The sequence below is a fragment of the Athene cunicularia genome (genome assembly GCF_003259725.1).
Source record: "Athene cunicularia isolate RWA chromosome Z unlocalized genomic scaffold, athCun1 chrZ_part2, whole genome shotgun sequence".
NCBI lineage: Eukaryota > Metazoa > Chordata > Aves > Strigiformes > Strigidae > Athene > Athene cunicularia.
Window position 1 is genome coordinate 13,413,347 of NW_020799143.1, and position 14,355 is coordinate 13,427,701.

At 39.0% G+C, this 14,355-nt stretch overlaps 1 protein-coding gene across 1 annotated transcript; it reads left to right on the plus strand.

Annotated features, from left to right (window-relative positions):
- The first annotated feature begins 488 nt into the window (after positions 1 to 488).
- On the plus strand, positions 489 to 8,684 carry ISCA1 (iron-sulfur cluster assembly 1). Its single transcript, XM_026866041.1, has 4 exons — positions 489 to 494; positions 1,339 to 1,392; positions 3,058 to 3,163; positions 7,064 to 8,684. Exons 1-4 carry the CDS (start codon positions 489 to 491, stop codon positions 7,210 to 7,212), a joined length of 315 nt encoding a protein of 104 aa, XP_026721842.1. The 3' UTR covers positions 7,213 to 8,684.
- The last annotated feature ends 5,671 nt before the right edge of the window (positions 8,685 to 14,355 follow it).

The following is a 14,355-nucleotide window of genomic DNA, read 5'->3' on the forward strand; positions in this document are numbered from 1 at the left end:
GCCGTGCCGGGGCGGCGGGACTGGAACTCGCCCGGGGCAGTGTCGTGGCCGAGGGCCAATGACGTTACCCCTCGGAGGTTGCTAGTTGTGTGCTGCGGCTGGGCTCTGCTCGGAAGGGAAGGGCTATGGAGAGGCCGATGGGGTGACTTCCCCCTCGCGACTTCACTGCGGGGCCCTCAGCTCCGTTTGCAGGCACCCTTTGCAGAAAGCAGGACCGCCAAGGGCAGGCGCCGGGAGAATAGTCCCTTCATGGGAGGAGGGGTGTGGTGTGGTGTGTCTTTTTGCGGAGTCACCCGAAAAAGTGTATTTATTTGGCGGAAAAAAAAAAAAAAAAGTGCATGATCTACAGAAGCTGATGAGTAGATTGTTTCCAAGGTGACTTTGTACCCTTTTGTTACGAAGAAGCACGTTTGCTACTAGCGGCAGTGCTGGGGAGGCTGTAGTGTTGAGGGGGAGTACTGCAGAGGAGAGTACATACAGCCAGTTCTATGCGGGTACAGGGGCAGATTAATTGCAGGTAGTTCAGTCCTTTGTCACAGAAGATAATGCCTGTTCAGTAGTGATTCTGTAACAAGTTAGGATTAATATGTGTAATTAAAAAAGGTTTTCTACTGTAAGTCTACTTGTAGTTTGCTTTGTGTGTTTAAGCCTGCTTGCAGTAAGAATTTCACGTTACTAATGCTTTTCCTTGTCTTAGAAAATTTGTAATCTTGTAACGGAAACTTTTGTGTTTATGTTGTGTTCTTGCATTTCTGCAACAGCTAGAGCTGCATGAACAGTGAATTATCTGCTGTAAAGTCACAGTTCTTCTCTTGGTTAGTGGGAGAATTAAGCCATAAATGCTCCTGTGCCTAATTTATTTTTGTCTGTAATGATTATGTGACAAAAGTTTCACAAGAGCAGAACTACTTAGCTGAATTGTGATAATGATTTTTTGGGGGGGAAAAAAAACCCAAAAGTCCTAATATTAAGGACTGCAGTTCTTGAGCTGTTTACTGGCAATGTGGGTGATGAGGGGAGAGAAGAGGTATTGTGTTCTGCACGGATTAGGTTCAGCAATTTTCTGTTTTACAGCAGAGTGCATGTCTTCATATCAGATACCAGTTCAAGTAGAACACAGGCTGGTCAATACTGATAGGTGGCTGATGCCGAAGGTGAACTTCGTAGATAGGAGACAGCATAAACTGAAAAAACTTGAGGGCACAGAGTTGTGCAGAGTTGAAATAGAAAATTTTTATAGTACAGCAGAGTACATTGCACACTTTAGTATGTGCAAGTACTCACTGCAAATAAACAAAAAAAAAAAATTCAAATTGATCTATATGCCTTGTTTTTCAGACCCCATCAGCTGTTCAGAAGATAAAACAGCTTCTTAAAGATAAACCTGAGCATGTAAGTATAAACAGGGGCAACCTGTAGATTGTGCTAGGGTACTAGTATAGCTCATGATGACAAAGCATTTCTCACTAACTTAGAAGTTTGAATTTAACACTGAAATGTTAAGAGATGTTGGCATATTTTATGTATCAAGCTTTATTTCTTTATAAAATAAAATGCAGAAGATAACTGACTGTAATGATATTTCACTGTATAGTTATTTACTCATGAGTTGAAAAAAGTTTAAGCTTCCAAGTTCTCGTGCTATGACTTGATGAAGCGTTTTAGTATGGCATAGTGGTGACTTCTGGTAGGAAGAGATCTTCAGCTGTTGATATTAAAACGTTATTAATCAAGTTATTGTATGAATTCTCATTGTGAAGTATATAAAAATAAATTAGATTCACACCCACTGGAGAATGTCTAATTCTTAGGAAACTTGCCAGATAATTTATCTTTGTTAAGTAACCACCATTTCTCAAAATAACTGATTGAGCTTGTCATCTTCTTGGGGAAAAACACAGTTTTGCTTTCTAACCATTATAAAAACAAGCATTAGATTTTCTTCATTACAGTAAATGCTATTTCAAGAATATTTCTCTTTTGACTTTCATACAGGGCCCATTGTTTCTTTTGCTTCCTGCACATCTGCAACTAACTAGATTCTTTGTTCTAATGTTTTAAACCATCATAAGGAAGTCCTAAGCCTACGGCTTGGCTGGTCAGGCATCCTCTTGCTATAAATGCTGTTTGCATTTTCCAGCCCATTTGTAGTAGTTCCTGTAGAGAAGGGTATTCAGTCTGAAAAGATAAATGCTATTTGAGATCCTGCTTGATGACAAGTGATATGTTGTGATACATTTTTATTGTAACATTGATTATGGAGCTAGATAATATAATTTTCCTCTTTAGTTCTGAAGCATTGGTGTGTGGAAGATGGTACAGGTACTTTTGAAAGATTGTTGTGCACAAATAACTTTCTGTTTCTTTAAAACCTTTCTCAGTTCTGTACTTAAACAGGTGTTCTTTTTATCAGACTTGCTGGGTATTGTGAATGTTACAAACATAATAACTAGGTTGAGCTTTTAAGATTTATTAAAATAGTAAACAATTAAACATGATTCCAGGAGGGGATTGCTTTTTAAGTGAGATGGGCAATAGAGTTAATGGGGAAGTCAAAGTACATTTTTCAAAACTTTGGTTTGAAGTAAGTTTTCAGATGGTGTCATTACAAGAGTTCTGTGAAAATCTGGTAACTGCCCTTGTCTTGACCTCAGATTCATAATTAAGTTACTGTCAGTAATCTTAACATAGCACCTGAGTTAGCATCTGAGTAAACATTAATTTGAAGTCACAGAAATACCCATCTTTGAAATTTGACAGTCTTTATGAGACCAGGCACCAGGAGTGCCAAGAATTTATTACTTCAAAACTTTACCATAGTTTAGGGCTTGATCCATAGTAGTAAACATCTGATACTTGCTTTTACCTTGGCAGTCAATTTTGTAAAAGGAAAAAAATGTTAACTTTTATCCATTAAGGTAATTAATTTCTGCTTTGAGGCAGTGGAGAATAAAAATGTCAGCGTTTTGTTGTTCTGCATAGTTTGTATCTTGGCATTCCAGAATAGGTTTTTAAAAAGTCATGAATGTGGTGTTGGCTTGTTTTTTGGTTTTTTAGGTAGGCGTGAAAGTAGGTGTACGTACAAGAGGATGCAATGGACTTTCTTACACGCTAGAATACACAAAATCGAAAGGAGACTCTGATGAAGAAGTAGTTCAAGATGGTGAGTTTCTGATGCAGCAGAACAAACTTCTGTGGTGATAGGGAAGAAAAACCCTTTACAGGTTTGCTAGGGTATGGGTTAGAAATTACTTGAAGTAATGAGTTATAGCAAAAGGTCCTACTGTGCTGTTACAGGAATTGTTTCACTGTAGTTTCTGGTTTGAAGTAACCAGTTAGTTAAAATCTTAAAATCTGATCAGAGACTACTCCACCAGAATAGTCTAGTCCATTGTTCATGTCTTCAGAGGTGTCCAGTAGCAGATATTTAGAGAATAATACAGAACAATGCATATATAAAGGAATACTGTCAGCATACCTAAACCAAGGCTGGGCAAAATAAAGATTTTATTTGCAAGGGATTTTCCCATTTACCTTCTCTAACTACTCTTTATTGATTCATAATTTGTTTTTACCTTCTATGCTTTTGACCTTTACACTGCTTTGTTACAGCCGGTTCTATGATTTAATTTAAGAGTATTTTTAAAATTGTTTTCATATGCTGGTATTTAAACTTTCTGCCTGATAATTTTATTGAACATCGCATGATAGATCTATTGCTAATTGTGGTTTAACCCTAGCCAGTAACTAAGCCCCACATAGCCACTTACTCACTCCCCTGCAGTGGGATGGGAGGGAGAATCAGAAGGGTAAAAGTGAGAAGACTCATGGGTTGAGATAAACACAGTTGAAGAGGTAAAGCAAAAGCTGTGCACACCCAAGCAAAGCAAAACAAGGAATTCATTCACTACTTCCCACTGACAGGTAGGTGCTCAGCCACTTTCTGGAAAGCAGGGCTCCATTGCTTGTAACGGTTACTTGAGAAGACAAACACCATTGCTTCAAACATTTCCCCCTTCTTTCTTCTTCCCACAGCTTGGTGTCATATGAGCATGATGTTGTATGGTATGTGGCATCCTTTTGATCAGCCTGGGGTCAGCTGTCCTGGCTGTGTCCCCTCCCAGCTTCTTGTGCACCCCCAGCCCGGTGTGGTGGTGTGCGGAGCAGAACAGGCCTTGACTCTGTGCAAGCACTGTTCAGCAGTAACAAAACACCCCTGTGTTATCAACACTTTTCATCACAAATCCAAAATATAGCTCCATACTAGCTACAGTACAGTTCTATACATTTTTCCAGTTTTTATAAAGATTTCAGACAGTGGTTTTTAGGCATTACTGAACTCTGTTGCATTATTACTTCTAATTTGGTGGCAAAGGAAGAGTGGGATATCACAGTTATGTTCTTACAGAAGCTATGCTGCTAGGCAGAGCCCGTCTTCCAGCTGTCTTCAAAACACCTGTGACCAGTTCTTTTAAACAGAGAATTAGTTGAAACTTAAGCAAATTATTAAATTGAACCAGAGTATCTGAGATAGGGACTGCCACCTAATTCTGCAGGTGCGTCCTGATTTCCAATTCATCTGGCTTCTGGAGTTGCCTCTTCTGTGTGACTCAGAGCTGCTCTGGCTTTATCAGAGCTGAAAACACATTTTTCAGAAGGCATTTTCTGGCTTCGGTCTTAAGATAAAAGGAGTTTTCCTCAGCTTGGAGACCTTAAGTTCCAGTGCCAGAGAGTGTTTCAGGTGTGCCTATGTGCTTTCTGTTTTGTTTTGGTTGCTTCTAGACAGATTGCCAGTGAAGGCTCTTGACTTTTATATATCGGGCTGTTCGGAAATTAATTGCCGATTTCAACCTGTATGTTTGAAGTGGCATATCTCAGCTCAGAATAAAATCTATTAATTGAAATAAAAAACATTAGAATCAACACATTTTTGCCAACGAGAAACAAGCATATTTATTCTGGTTGCATAAAATTCTGGACTTCTGGAGGCGATGAAGTCATCAAAGGCAGTTTTGGCCTCCCCTTGGTTTCTGAAGCGTCTCCCGCACAGGAAGCTGTCGAGATGCTTGAAGAAGTGATAGTCATGGGCGAGAGGTCTGGTTAGTACGGTGGATGACACAGAGTTTCGTAGCCCAGCTCATTCAACCATTGCAGCATCGGAAGTGTAACGTGTGGCCACGCATTATTGTGGAGAAAGATTGGACCTTTTCTGTTGACCAGTGCTGGGCACAGCCGTTGAAGTTTCTGGTGCAGTCATTGATTTTCTGGACGTACTTCGCCGCCGTGATTGTTTCACCCGGATTCAGGAAGCTGTGATGGATTAAACCAGCAGCAGACCACCAGACAGTCAGCATGACCTTCTTTGGTGCAGATTCGGCTTTGGGAAGGGCTGTGGAGCGTGGTCCAACCACTGAGCCGATCATCACCGGTTATTGAAGAGCATCCATTTCTTGTCGCACGTCACAATACGGTTGCAAAACGGGTCGTTCTGGTTGTGAAAAAGAAGCATAGATGACACTTCAAAACGGCGATTTCTGTGATTCTCATTCAATTCTTGCGGCACCCGTTTGTCGAGCTTCTTCGACTTTCCAATCTTCTTCAAATGCTCAGAAACAGTTGATATGCTTACCCCGAGTTCTTTTGCAAGTTCTCGAACAGTTGGTGTGTATCTGCTTCCACCAGAGCCTTCAGTTCATCGTCATCAAAAGCAGAAGGATGTCTGCGACCTTCTTGATCTTCAAGGTCGAAATTGCCACGTCAGAATTTTTGAAACCAAAGTTGCACTGTCTGTTCATTAGCACTTCCCTGGCCATATACCTCATTGATGTTTCAAGCAGCTTGTGCTGCATTATGTCCAAGTTTGAACTCGTAGATCTGTCAAAATTGCTGTTTTGACATCTGAACTTCAAACCTCCAAAACTTGTCAAAACCCCAGTTTATATTATAATTTAATTATACAGCATGAAAGTTCATAACACGAGCTTTGCAATAATATATAACAATACACCAGTCGAGAAGGTACTATTCCTGAAACATATACAATGAAAATCACATTACAAAACGGAAATTAATTTCCGAACAGCCTAATAACTCTGCTCAGTAAGCTGGTGGCTTTGCATCTCAGCACGAATTTTCAGGTGTTTAGGTAGTAAGTGACTGCTTCAGGGATAAGGTCCATAAACTCTTTCATTAGGTTTAGCCTTCACTGTCAGTTACTGTCCAAATTGACCCCAAAAAGTATGTTGATTCAATTCAGTTGCCCACAGACTTGTGTTAGTAATATGCTTTGCTTCAATGCCTACTATGATGAAACAGCTTTCAAGCAATCTCTCATATAACAATGAGTTCTTACTGCTGTTGACTGATAAAATTTTGTAATTTTATTATTTCCTAGTCTGTGGAGGATAAAAGCAGTCCACTCTCACCTTTTACCAGATTTGCAGTTTTAAAGTTCAGCAGCTTTCCAGGGAGGTAGATACTTCGTATACTTTAGAAAAGGGAGCTCCTTCTAGTTCCTAAGATTAACTACTAATTCTTAATCCTTCAAGGCTGTGATATCTTTGGTAGTTCACACATTTGCCTTGTTAGAGGACTGTGTATGGCTAATAATTAAGGTAGACCTAATGTTTTTGGCAGAGCAAAAAATAATCATTTTGAGAGAGGAACATTTGGCTTTTCAAGGTTTTCGGGCATCTTGTGGATGTGCAAACTTCAGGAGTAGTGGGAAATGGCTTACTGGCTGTAATGCATGGGAATGAAGTATTGAAACTGAGATTTGTTCCAAAGTTGTTCATCTTACTTTCCCTCGGTATCATGTTTTTAAATTCCACCCCCACCCCCCGCAAAAATACATACATTCACTTGCACACACAAATAACAATTCTAGGCTTTAATAGGTAGAGTAAAAACAGCAATGGAAGTGCCTCATGTTAGTCCAGGAAAACTAATTTATACCGGTAGTCTTAATATTTAGCTTTCATATTTTTATCACTGATCGAAAGAGAATTTCAAAGTGAATGATGATTTTGCTGTATGTATTTTCTTTTTCTTTGTTGTTTTCAAGGGGTTAGAGTGTTTATTGAGAAGAAGGCACAGCTGACACTTCTAGGAACTGAAATGGACTATGTAGAAGACAAACTGTCCAGTGAATTTATCTTCAATAATCCAAACATCAAAGGAACATGTGGCTGTGGAGAAAGCTTTAACATCTGAAATCTCAGGACGACTACTTTGACTTAGAACAGCCCATAACACTTACTATTATGGCTCTCAGAAGCAAATGTGTTTTCTTCAGGTTCATAGGCTGCATATAGTATGGATAACATTAAGAAAAATAAAGTTTAAAAATTTCAAAATGTAAATTTTGTGTTAAATTTCACCACTGATGTAGTTATGCTGTTATTTGTGATGAGTTGGGATCCAAAAGGTAAGAACAGTAAGTGCTGTAGTAAGACCTCTGTACTTTCACATGCCAGTGAAATAAAACCTCACTGTTCTTTACCTTTTCTCATATTTTTCGTCCTCTCTACTTGCACTTCCCCATCCAAAACCCATTTGAAAGAATATATTGCCTGTGTGTTTTGCTATTGGGAGGGGCGGGGATGACACACCAAAAAAAACCCCTCCAACCATTTGTATGTGTTTGTTTATAAAGACTTATATACACAGGTTCACAGCCCTCAGCTTCAGAGTTCACCATGATTATGTGGATATTTGCTTTGCTTTTTGTAGATTTCTGATGCTTTATTTTTTTTTTTACATGTGGGTTTTCTGGTGGTTTATTTTCCCAGAAATATGGGGAAGTCCAAAAAGAGGTTCATGTATTTCATGTATTTATAATGGTGGGCTACTATAGCATTGTTTGTAGAAATACTTCAAACTGGGCTAACCCAATTTTAATTCTATTCCTTTCCTTGTTAAAAGCACAGTCTGCTTAAAGTAATTTTCAAGAACACAAAATATATTCAGGCGCTAAAGTACTAAAGCAGGGTACACACAGGTCTTGTTTCTCACATTTCTGTAATTTATCTTTCTTTTTGTAAATTGCAAAGTTGGTAAAACTGCCTTCAGATTCTGATTTGCCATGTTCACAGAATGTGCTGTCTGCATCAAAAGCTATGAACAGTTTTTGAGAGAGGAATCTTGCACTTCTCATTACTTTTTTTCGTAGTCATGTCTGCTACTAATTTTGTACAGCTTGAACTCTGTTTTGTAACTCTGTAGATGTTAGGGTTCTTTGCCAAAGTTTCTGGTAACTTCTGTTGAACTCCTGTCTTGAAGTTAACTTGGTAACAAGAGAAAAAGCATTTATAATTAAAAATAATCCTAGTATTTCATAATTGCTTTAAATGAATCTAGACTGTAATGAAAATACTATGTTTATAGGAGGCTTTTTTTTTTTTTTTAAGAATTTAAACTTTCTTCTAGTCAGAATTTTGGTTTTGTAAACCAGTGTTCTTCAGGCCTATAAAGTCTTCAGCACTTCTTCACTGGTGTTCTGACAGAAGTGTAAATGTCTCTCTAGGCCTCCCTAAAAGCTGGTATGAAAGAAGTACTGTTACATCCTTTGATCTCCATGCCTCCCTGGTTGCCCAATGGTGACATTGTGCAGCTAAAGTGCTCACTTGAGCAGACGAGAAGATGTCTGCCTGGGCAACTGATTGAAACAGCTGCATTAAAGAGGGAAAATAAAAAGCAGGGGCACAACAGGGACTAGAGTCTTGCAGTCAAGAACAAAAAGGTGTTGAAATAGGAGTGAACTGAGAATTAAGGCTGCATGTTGAAAATTCAGAGGTCACATTTATCTGGACAGCTGTACCCCTATGCATGTCAACAGCTTTGGATTAGGCTCAAGACAGACTCACAGATATATTTTTGTGTTTGCCTCTACACCTTTTCCCAGGTGTACAGGGAAGAAAAAAACAACCCCAGTATAATTCTTGATCTGTTTTATGTAGTGCACAGGAACAGAAGGTCAGAATTCCACACCTATAGTTTAATGTTAAATACTTGAATTTCAGCTGTATATTATATCACCTTTTAATATAAAAACACTTTTCTTCAACAGTCAACTGTCCTACACAGTAACTTTATATAGTACTTCAGGAATTACTGGTAATAGACTGAATAGGTGCATTTATAGTGCTGTAAGTCTTTCAGTCTTGCCAAACAAAAAAATGCAGTTATATGGTAAAGCTGCAGTAATACGTCTAAAACTCAAAGCTACAGGTATTTCTTCAGATTGCAAGAGGGTAAGACTTTGTGGTAGCACCGGTGCTAAGAATGCTAGTACTTACTCATTTAACTTGTTTAGGTATTTTTTGGAGTGGGAGGGATCGGTCTGGGGGTTTTTTAGACCTGTGGCATGTATAGCAATCTTTTTCATGCGTTTTGTATACATGGCTTGAATGAAAGTTTGCGCTTTCATACCAATGAAATAATCCTCTAAATTGTCACTTTACTAAGACACCTAACGCACAATATGTTAAAGTTCTGTTAAAGTGCTATTTACAATTGCATAGAACATGGTTTTGTTGATTGGTCCATTATAATTTTGTGAAATACTGTATGTAGAGTTCTCAGTTAATAATAAATATTGCCTGTTGGCAAAGAGTAAATACTCCTATCTTGAATTATTCTGTTTACAATAATAAACAAGCACTGAGGGGAGAGAATAGGTGTGTGTGCTGGAATTATAAAGTAGATCGAATGCTACTGTTACCCAAGTTAATATTTTTTGGAAATATTAAATGTTTCTAAATTTTAACAGCATTGGAATATCATAGAAACATATGAAAAAAAATTACGTGCAAAAAGGTATTAATGCATACTGGAAGGGTGGACTGTTAATGTATAGACTTCTGTTAAACTTAGTGACACACTGTTCTCAGGTTGAAAATTCTAACAGGCAAGATGCTTGTTTTGGAGGCTTCTGCATGCCAGAAAATCGTTGTGGTATGTTTCAATGCAGGATAAGGATTCTGATTAAAGTAACTGTTGACGTAGAAGGTTTTTAATTGGCTAGACAACTTGAGGGTGAGAGTCAAAGGGCATTCTTGGCCATTCCAGTTCAGTGCTGTTTAATGGCACTAACATGCAATAGTCTATTATTTATGACAATTTTGGGTTTTCTCTTAAATACAGTCTTTCCACCTCTAAGTTTCCTTTTCCTGTTATGTGAAGATTCTGAATGATAGGGGGTAAGTAGTAAATTTTGGAAATGCTAGAGATTGTTAATACAGTTGCATATTCATGATGCTGGAGAGAGAATCCTTCATACAGTCAGGAGCCTGGAAATGCAAGTTACCTTTATGTTAGGAGTTCTTACAGAACTCCATGAAGATAATTGCTTGCACCAGCAAGTTGGTATTCCTGATCCACCCCTTTTTGTAGCTCTCTTTGAATGGCTCAAGAAGAACACCTTGTTTAGGAAAACACTGAACAGTTCAATATGCAAGTCATCCTGACAACAGATGATAGGACAAAATTAATTTTAACTCCAAAATAAGTAAGATACAGGTAATAGGACTATGAAATTTAACATAGAGAAAACATACTTTTAAAATTTTAGTTAAATCTTATCTGCCACAGGTTGCTCCTATTGTTTGGTTTCTGGTTTTGGTTTGGTTTGGGTTTTTTAAATTGTAGTTATTGTTCTCCCCATTTGCTTAAACCAGTGCCTTCACTAGTGGAAAAAATCTCCAACTATACCACTGTTGTGCTTATACTGGCTGGCTGGCCATTTATTAGATATATTTTTAATGATGCCAAAATTTTGCAGTCTTTTCTGACAGAAGAATTACATAGTTGTCTGATGTGGCACACCGTGTGTCTCTGTGTTCCTCCCAAAAGAACCCTCAGAAGAATACTTGAAAAATTACTTCTGGTCGAGATCAGTACAGCTTTTCATCGATGAAGTGATCTGTCAGACAGCAAGCAGTTTGGCCTGCTCTGTTCCTTACTGCCACTTTTAACATATATGAGATATGCGGCTTCAACATGGTGAGCGAAAATGCAAGTACCTAGCACAGATGCAGCACTTGAATAGCAATTTTTGTACACAGTATCTGGCATTTTTCTTACAGGGAGGCACAACAGGGGAAGATTAACCACTGAATTTAAGCAAAGTCTTTGCCCTCGTCTTTTTCAGTCGTTCCCAGCAGGCCGTTTCCCAGCTTGTGCGTGCCCCAGCCGCTCGGTGGGAGTCAGGGGTCCCAGACCACGCCTGCCTAGGCAGGGGCAGGCTCCTTAACCCCGGCTGCCCTTCACAAGCTCGGCTCGAAATGGTCGTTGTTGGGAACACACCTGCTGCCACTGGGTGGCAGCAAGTTTCCAGCCCACGCGTCCCAAAAGTCGAACCGCCGCTTTCCCTGTACCCGTGTTCCAATTTCCCATTGCATTTCCTGAATACTGGGGTATTTTCGCTTATACTGGTAAAAACTACTGTTCAGCTCTGCTGTTTGTCCTTCTTGTATTATGTTCTGTGGTTTTTGCCTGTTTCTGAAGGATGGCAGATAACTGCAGAAATAAAAATGCCAAATGACTTCAGAGCTCCTGATGCAAAGAGATGCAAAGGAGCAGAGCATAGCTTTCTGACCAGCTTTGGCTATTGAAATGATTTTTTTCACCATTCCTAACCTTGCTAGCTGTGTTCTAATGTACCTCAGTAATGTTGTATCCAGCTCCAAGTTATTGCAGATTTGTTTCTGACGGTTAGTTTTAACATCTAAGGTAACAGAAGTTCCTTGCTGGGATGGCACAGTCCAGGAGGACAAAGAATCTCACAAAACAGTATAGTCTACACTCACAACAGAAATACTCTCATCCCCTACTGTGGAGAGCTTTTTGGCAGAAAATGGACATCTCGGCTCAACGATGTCCTTGACTGAAAAATAAAGACCAATTGAAGAAAGTTGGCAGCTGGCAAACAAGAAAATGCAGAGTTGCAAGAACTATAAAACTAAAGAACTGATAACCAGGATGCCAACGGTAGAGTTAATCTTTTAGCTTAGCCAATCAGTGTATAGACTAGAGAGTGTGAACAGGAATTGCATAATACACTGTAAGAAATTATTATAATGCAGCCTAACTCGTGCTTACTGACATAGCTTTGAAAATGGTATAAATCCTGAGTGTTAAAACCAATAAAGGTCTCTGTATGTTTGCACTGTACACAGAGTCCGTGCCTCGGTCTCCTCAAACGGTGACCCCAACGTGATGGTTGTAAACAATGCACTGACAGAAAAATGGTAGCGTTCCAGAAGAGTCGTCTTGGTTGAACAATCTCCTGTTGGGAGGGGAGGGGAGGGGAGGCCGCAATCACCTAAATTTGTTAACAGGTGAGCAACCGAGAAATGAGATGGGAAATAATATGTGAAGTGATGAAAAAGCAATAGTAAAAATTTTGAAACACATTCTAAAGAAAAGAGGTGTAGCATATAATGAAAAAACTTTAACTTTTCTGTTACTATGGTTAAAAGGAAAAAAATCTACCTGCAGAGATGCCACAGGCTTCTGAACTGGAACCGTGGAAAAAAGCAGATCTTCTTTTTGACTGTGCATCCAAAGGGGATTTAAATGCTGTCAAAGTCTTAATGACTTGGCAGCTGGTATATGAGACTTTCATTTGGAAAGAAAAATAATCAAAGAGGCTCAAGGAGTTTTTCACAATGCCAGTACTCCTTGTGAGGATATATCTGATATAAGTGAAAACAGTGAAACAAGACTCGACTGTGCTTTCTGCATCATCGTGATCGTCCTTGTTTCGAGAATTACGATTGGAATGAAACTACGTCAACTGCATCAATCACTGCCGAGACAGAACATACGGGTAACTTTAGCCAATCAAACGAGTCAGGATTCTTTATGCTTATCTATGTCTACACCTGACAACACGTTTCATACCTGCCTCATATGCATCCCAATGTTTGATCCTAAACAATTTACAGGGTGGATAAAGGACGAGACTATCTTAACTATCAATGAATCCCAGATTATCAATATCTGCCATAGGACATGGGACGGTCTCTGTGGAAAATGGACAACCATAAGACATCAGTACCCTAATCTCCCAGATACAATTCAAACAACATTGATTATAGAAAAATTGAATGTAACTATGTTATCTCCACAAGAACTGGACCACTGGACCTTCTCGGCTCCATGCCAAGTAACCAGAGTTGTGTGATGTTCAGAGGAACAGAGCTCATGAGGATAGCAATGGTAAATTCTGATCAAACCTGGTAGGGAAAATCTCTGTTGTTGACTTATCCAAATAATTCACTTTGGGTAAATTCAACTGAAAAATGGTATCAGAATGATACTGCGTATTGCAGCAGAGGTCTCTGGACTACCATGAGCTCACCACAACATCCTTTAGCACTGCCAGAAGGAATGTTTTTGATCTGTGGAGACCGGGCATGGCCAGGTGTTCCAGCAGGAGCTTTAGGAGGTCCAGGTTATCTTGGGCAGCTAACAGTGTTTATGCCTAGCTACCAACAAATTCTTAATCATACTATTTGGAGTACCACAAGCAGTGTAAGACAAAGATGGTCGGTATAGCAACTAGATCAGAATTATCAAGATGAAATACAATTCTGGGATACTCCTGCTAGAGTTGTAACAGCCTTGTTTACTCCTCATCTTGCAGCAGGAAAAGATTTAGGAGATGTAACTAAACTAGCATGCTGGACTGCCGAACAATTGACTTTTACTTCAAATATAATCAAAAGCTTGCTTGTGGATGTAGATAGTGTTAGACATGCTACATTGCAAAATCATCCTGCAATTGATTTTTTTATTGTTAGCACAAGGACATGGTAGTGAAGATTTTGAAGGAATGTGCTGTATGAACCTGTCTGATAATTCAGTATCGATACACAGAAAGTTAACTGAACTGCCACATAATATGCATAAACTGTTACAGATTGGGGGCTAAATGAGTGGCTTGATAACTGGGGTATCACTAGATGGTTGAAAGATCTGGTAAAGCAGCTTATAGTTGTAGGGATTGTTATATTAATTATCTTAATTTTTGTGCCTTTTTATGGTGTGTTAAAGCTTTGTTACAGAAAGAATATCAGAGACCGATTGCTGTTACCATCAAAGAAGGGGGAATTGGGGAGAGCTTTTTGGCAGAAAATGGACATCTCGGCTCAACGATGTCCTTGACTGAAAAATAAAGAATAATTGAAGAAAGTTGGCAGCTGGTAAACAAGAAAATGCAGTTGCAAGAACTATAAAACTAAAGAACTGATAACCAGGATGCCAACGGTAGAGTTAATCTTTTAATTTAGCCAATCAGTGTATAGACTAGAGTGTGTGAACAGGAATTGCATAATACATTGTACCAAATTT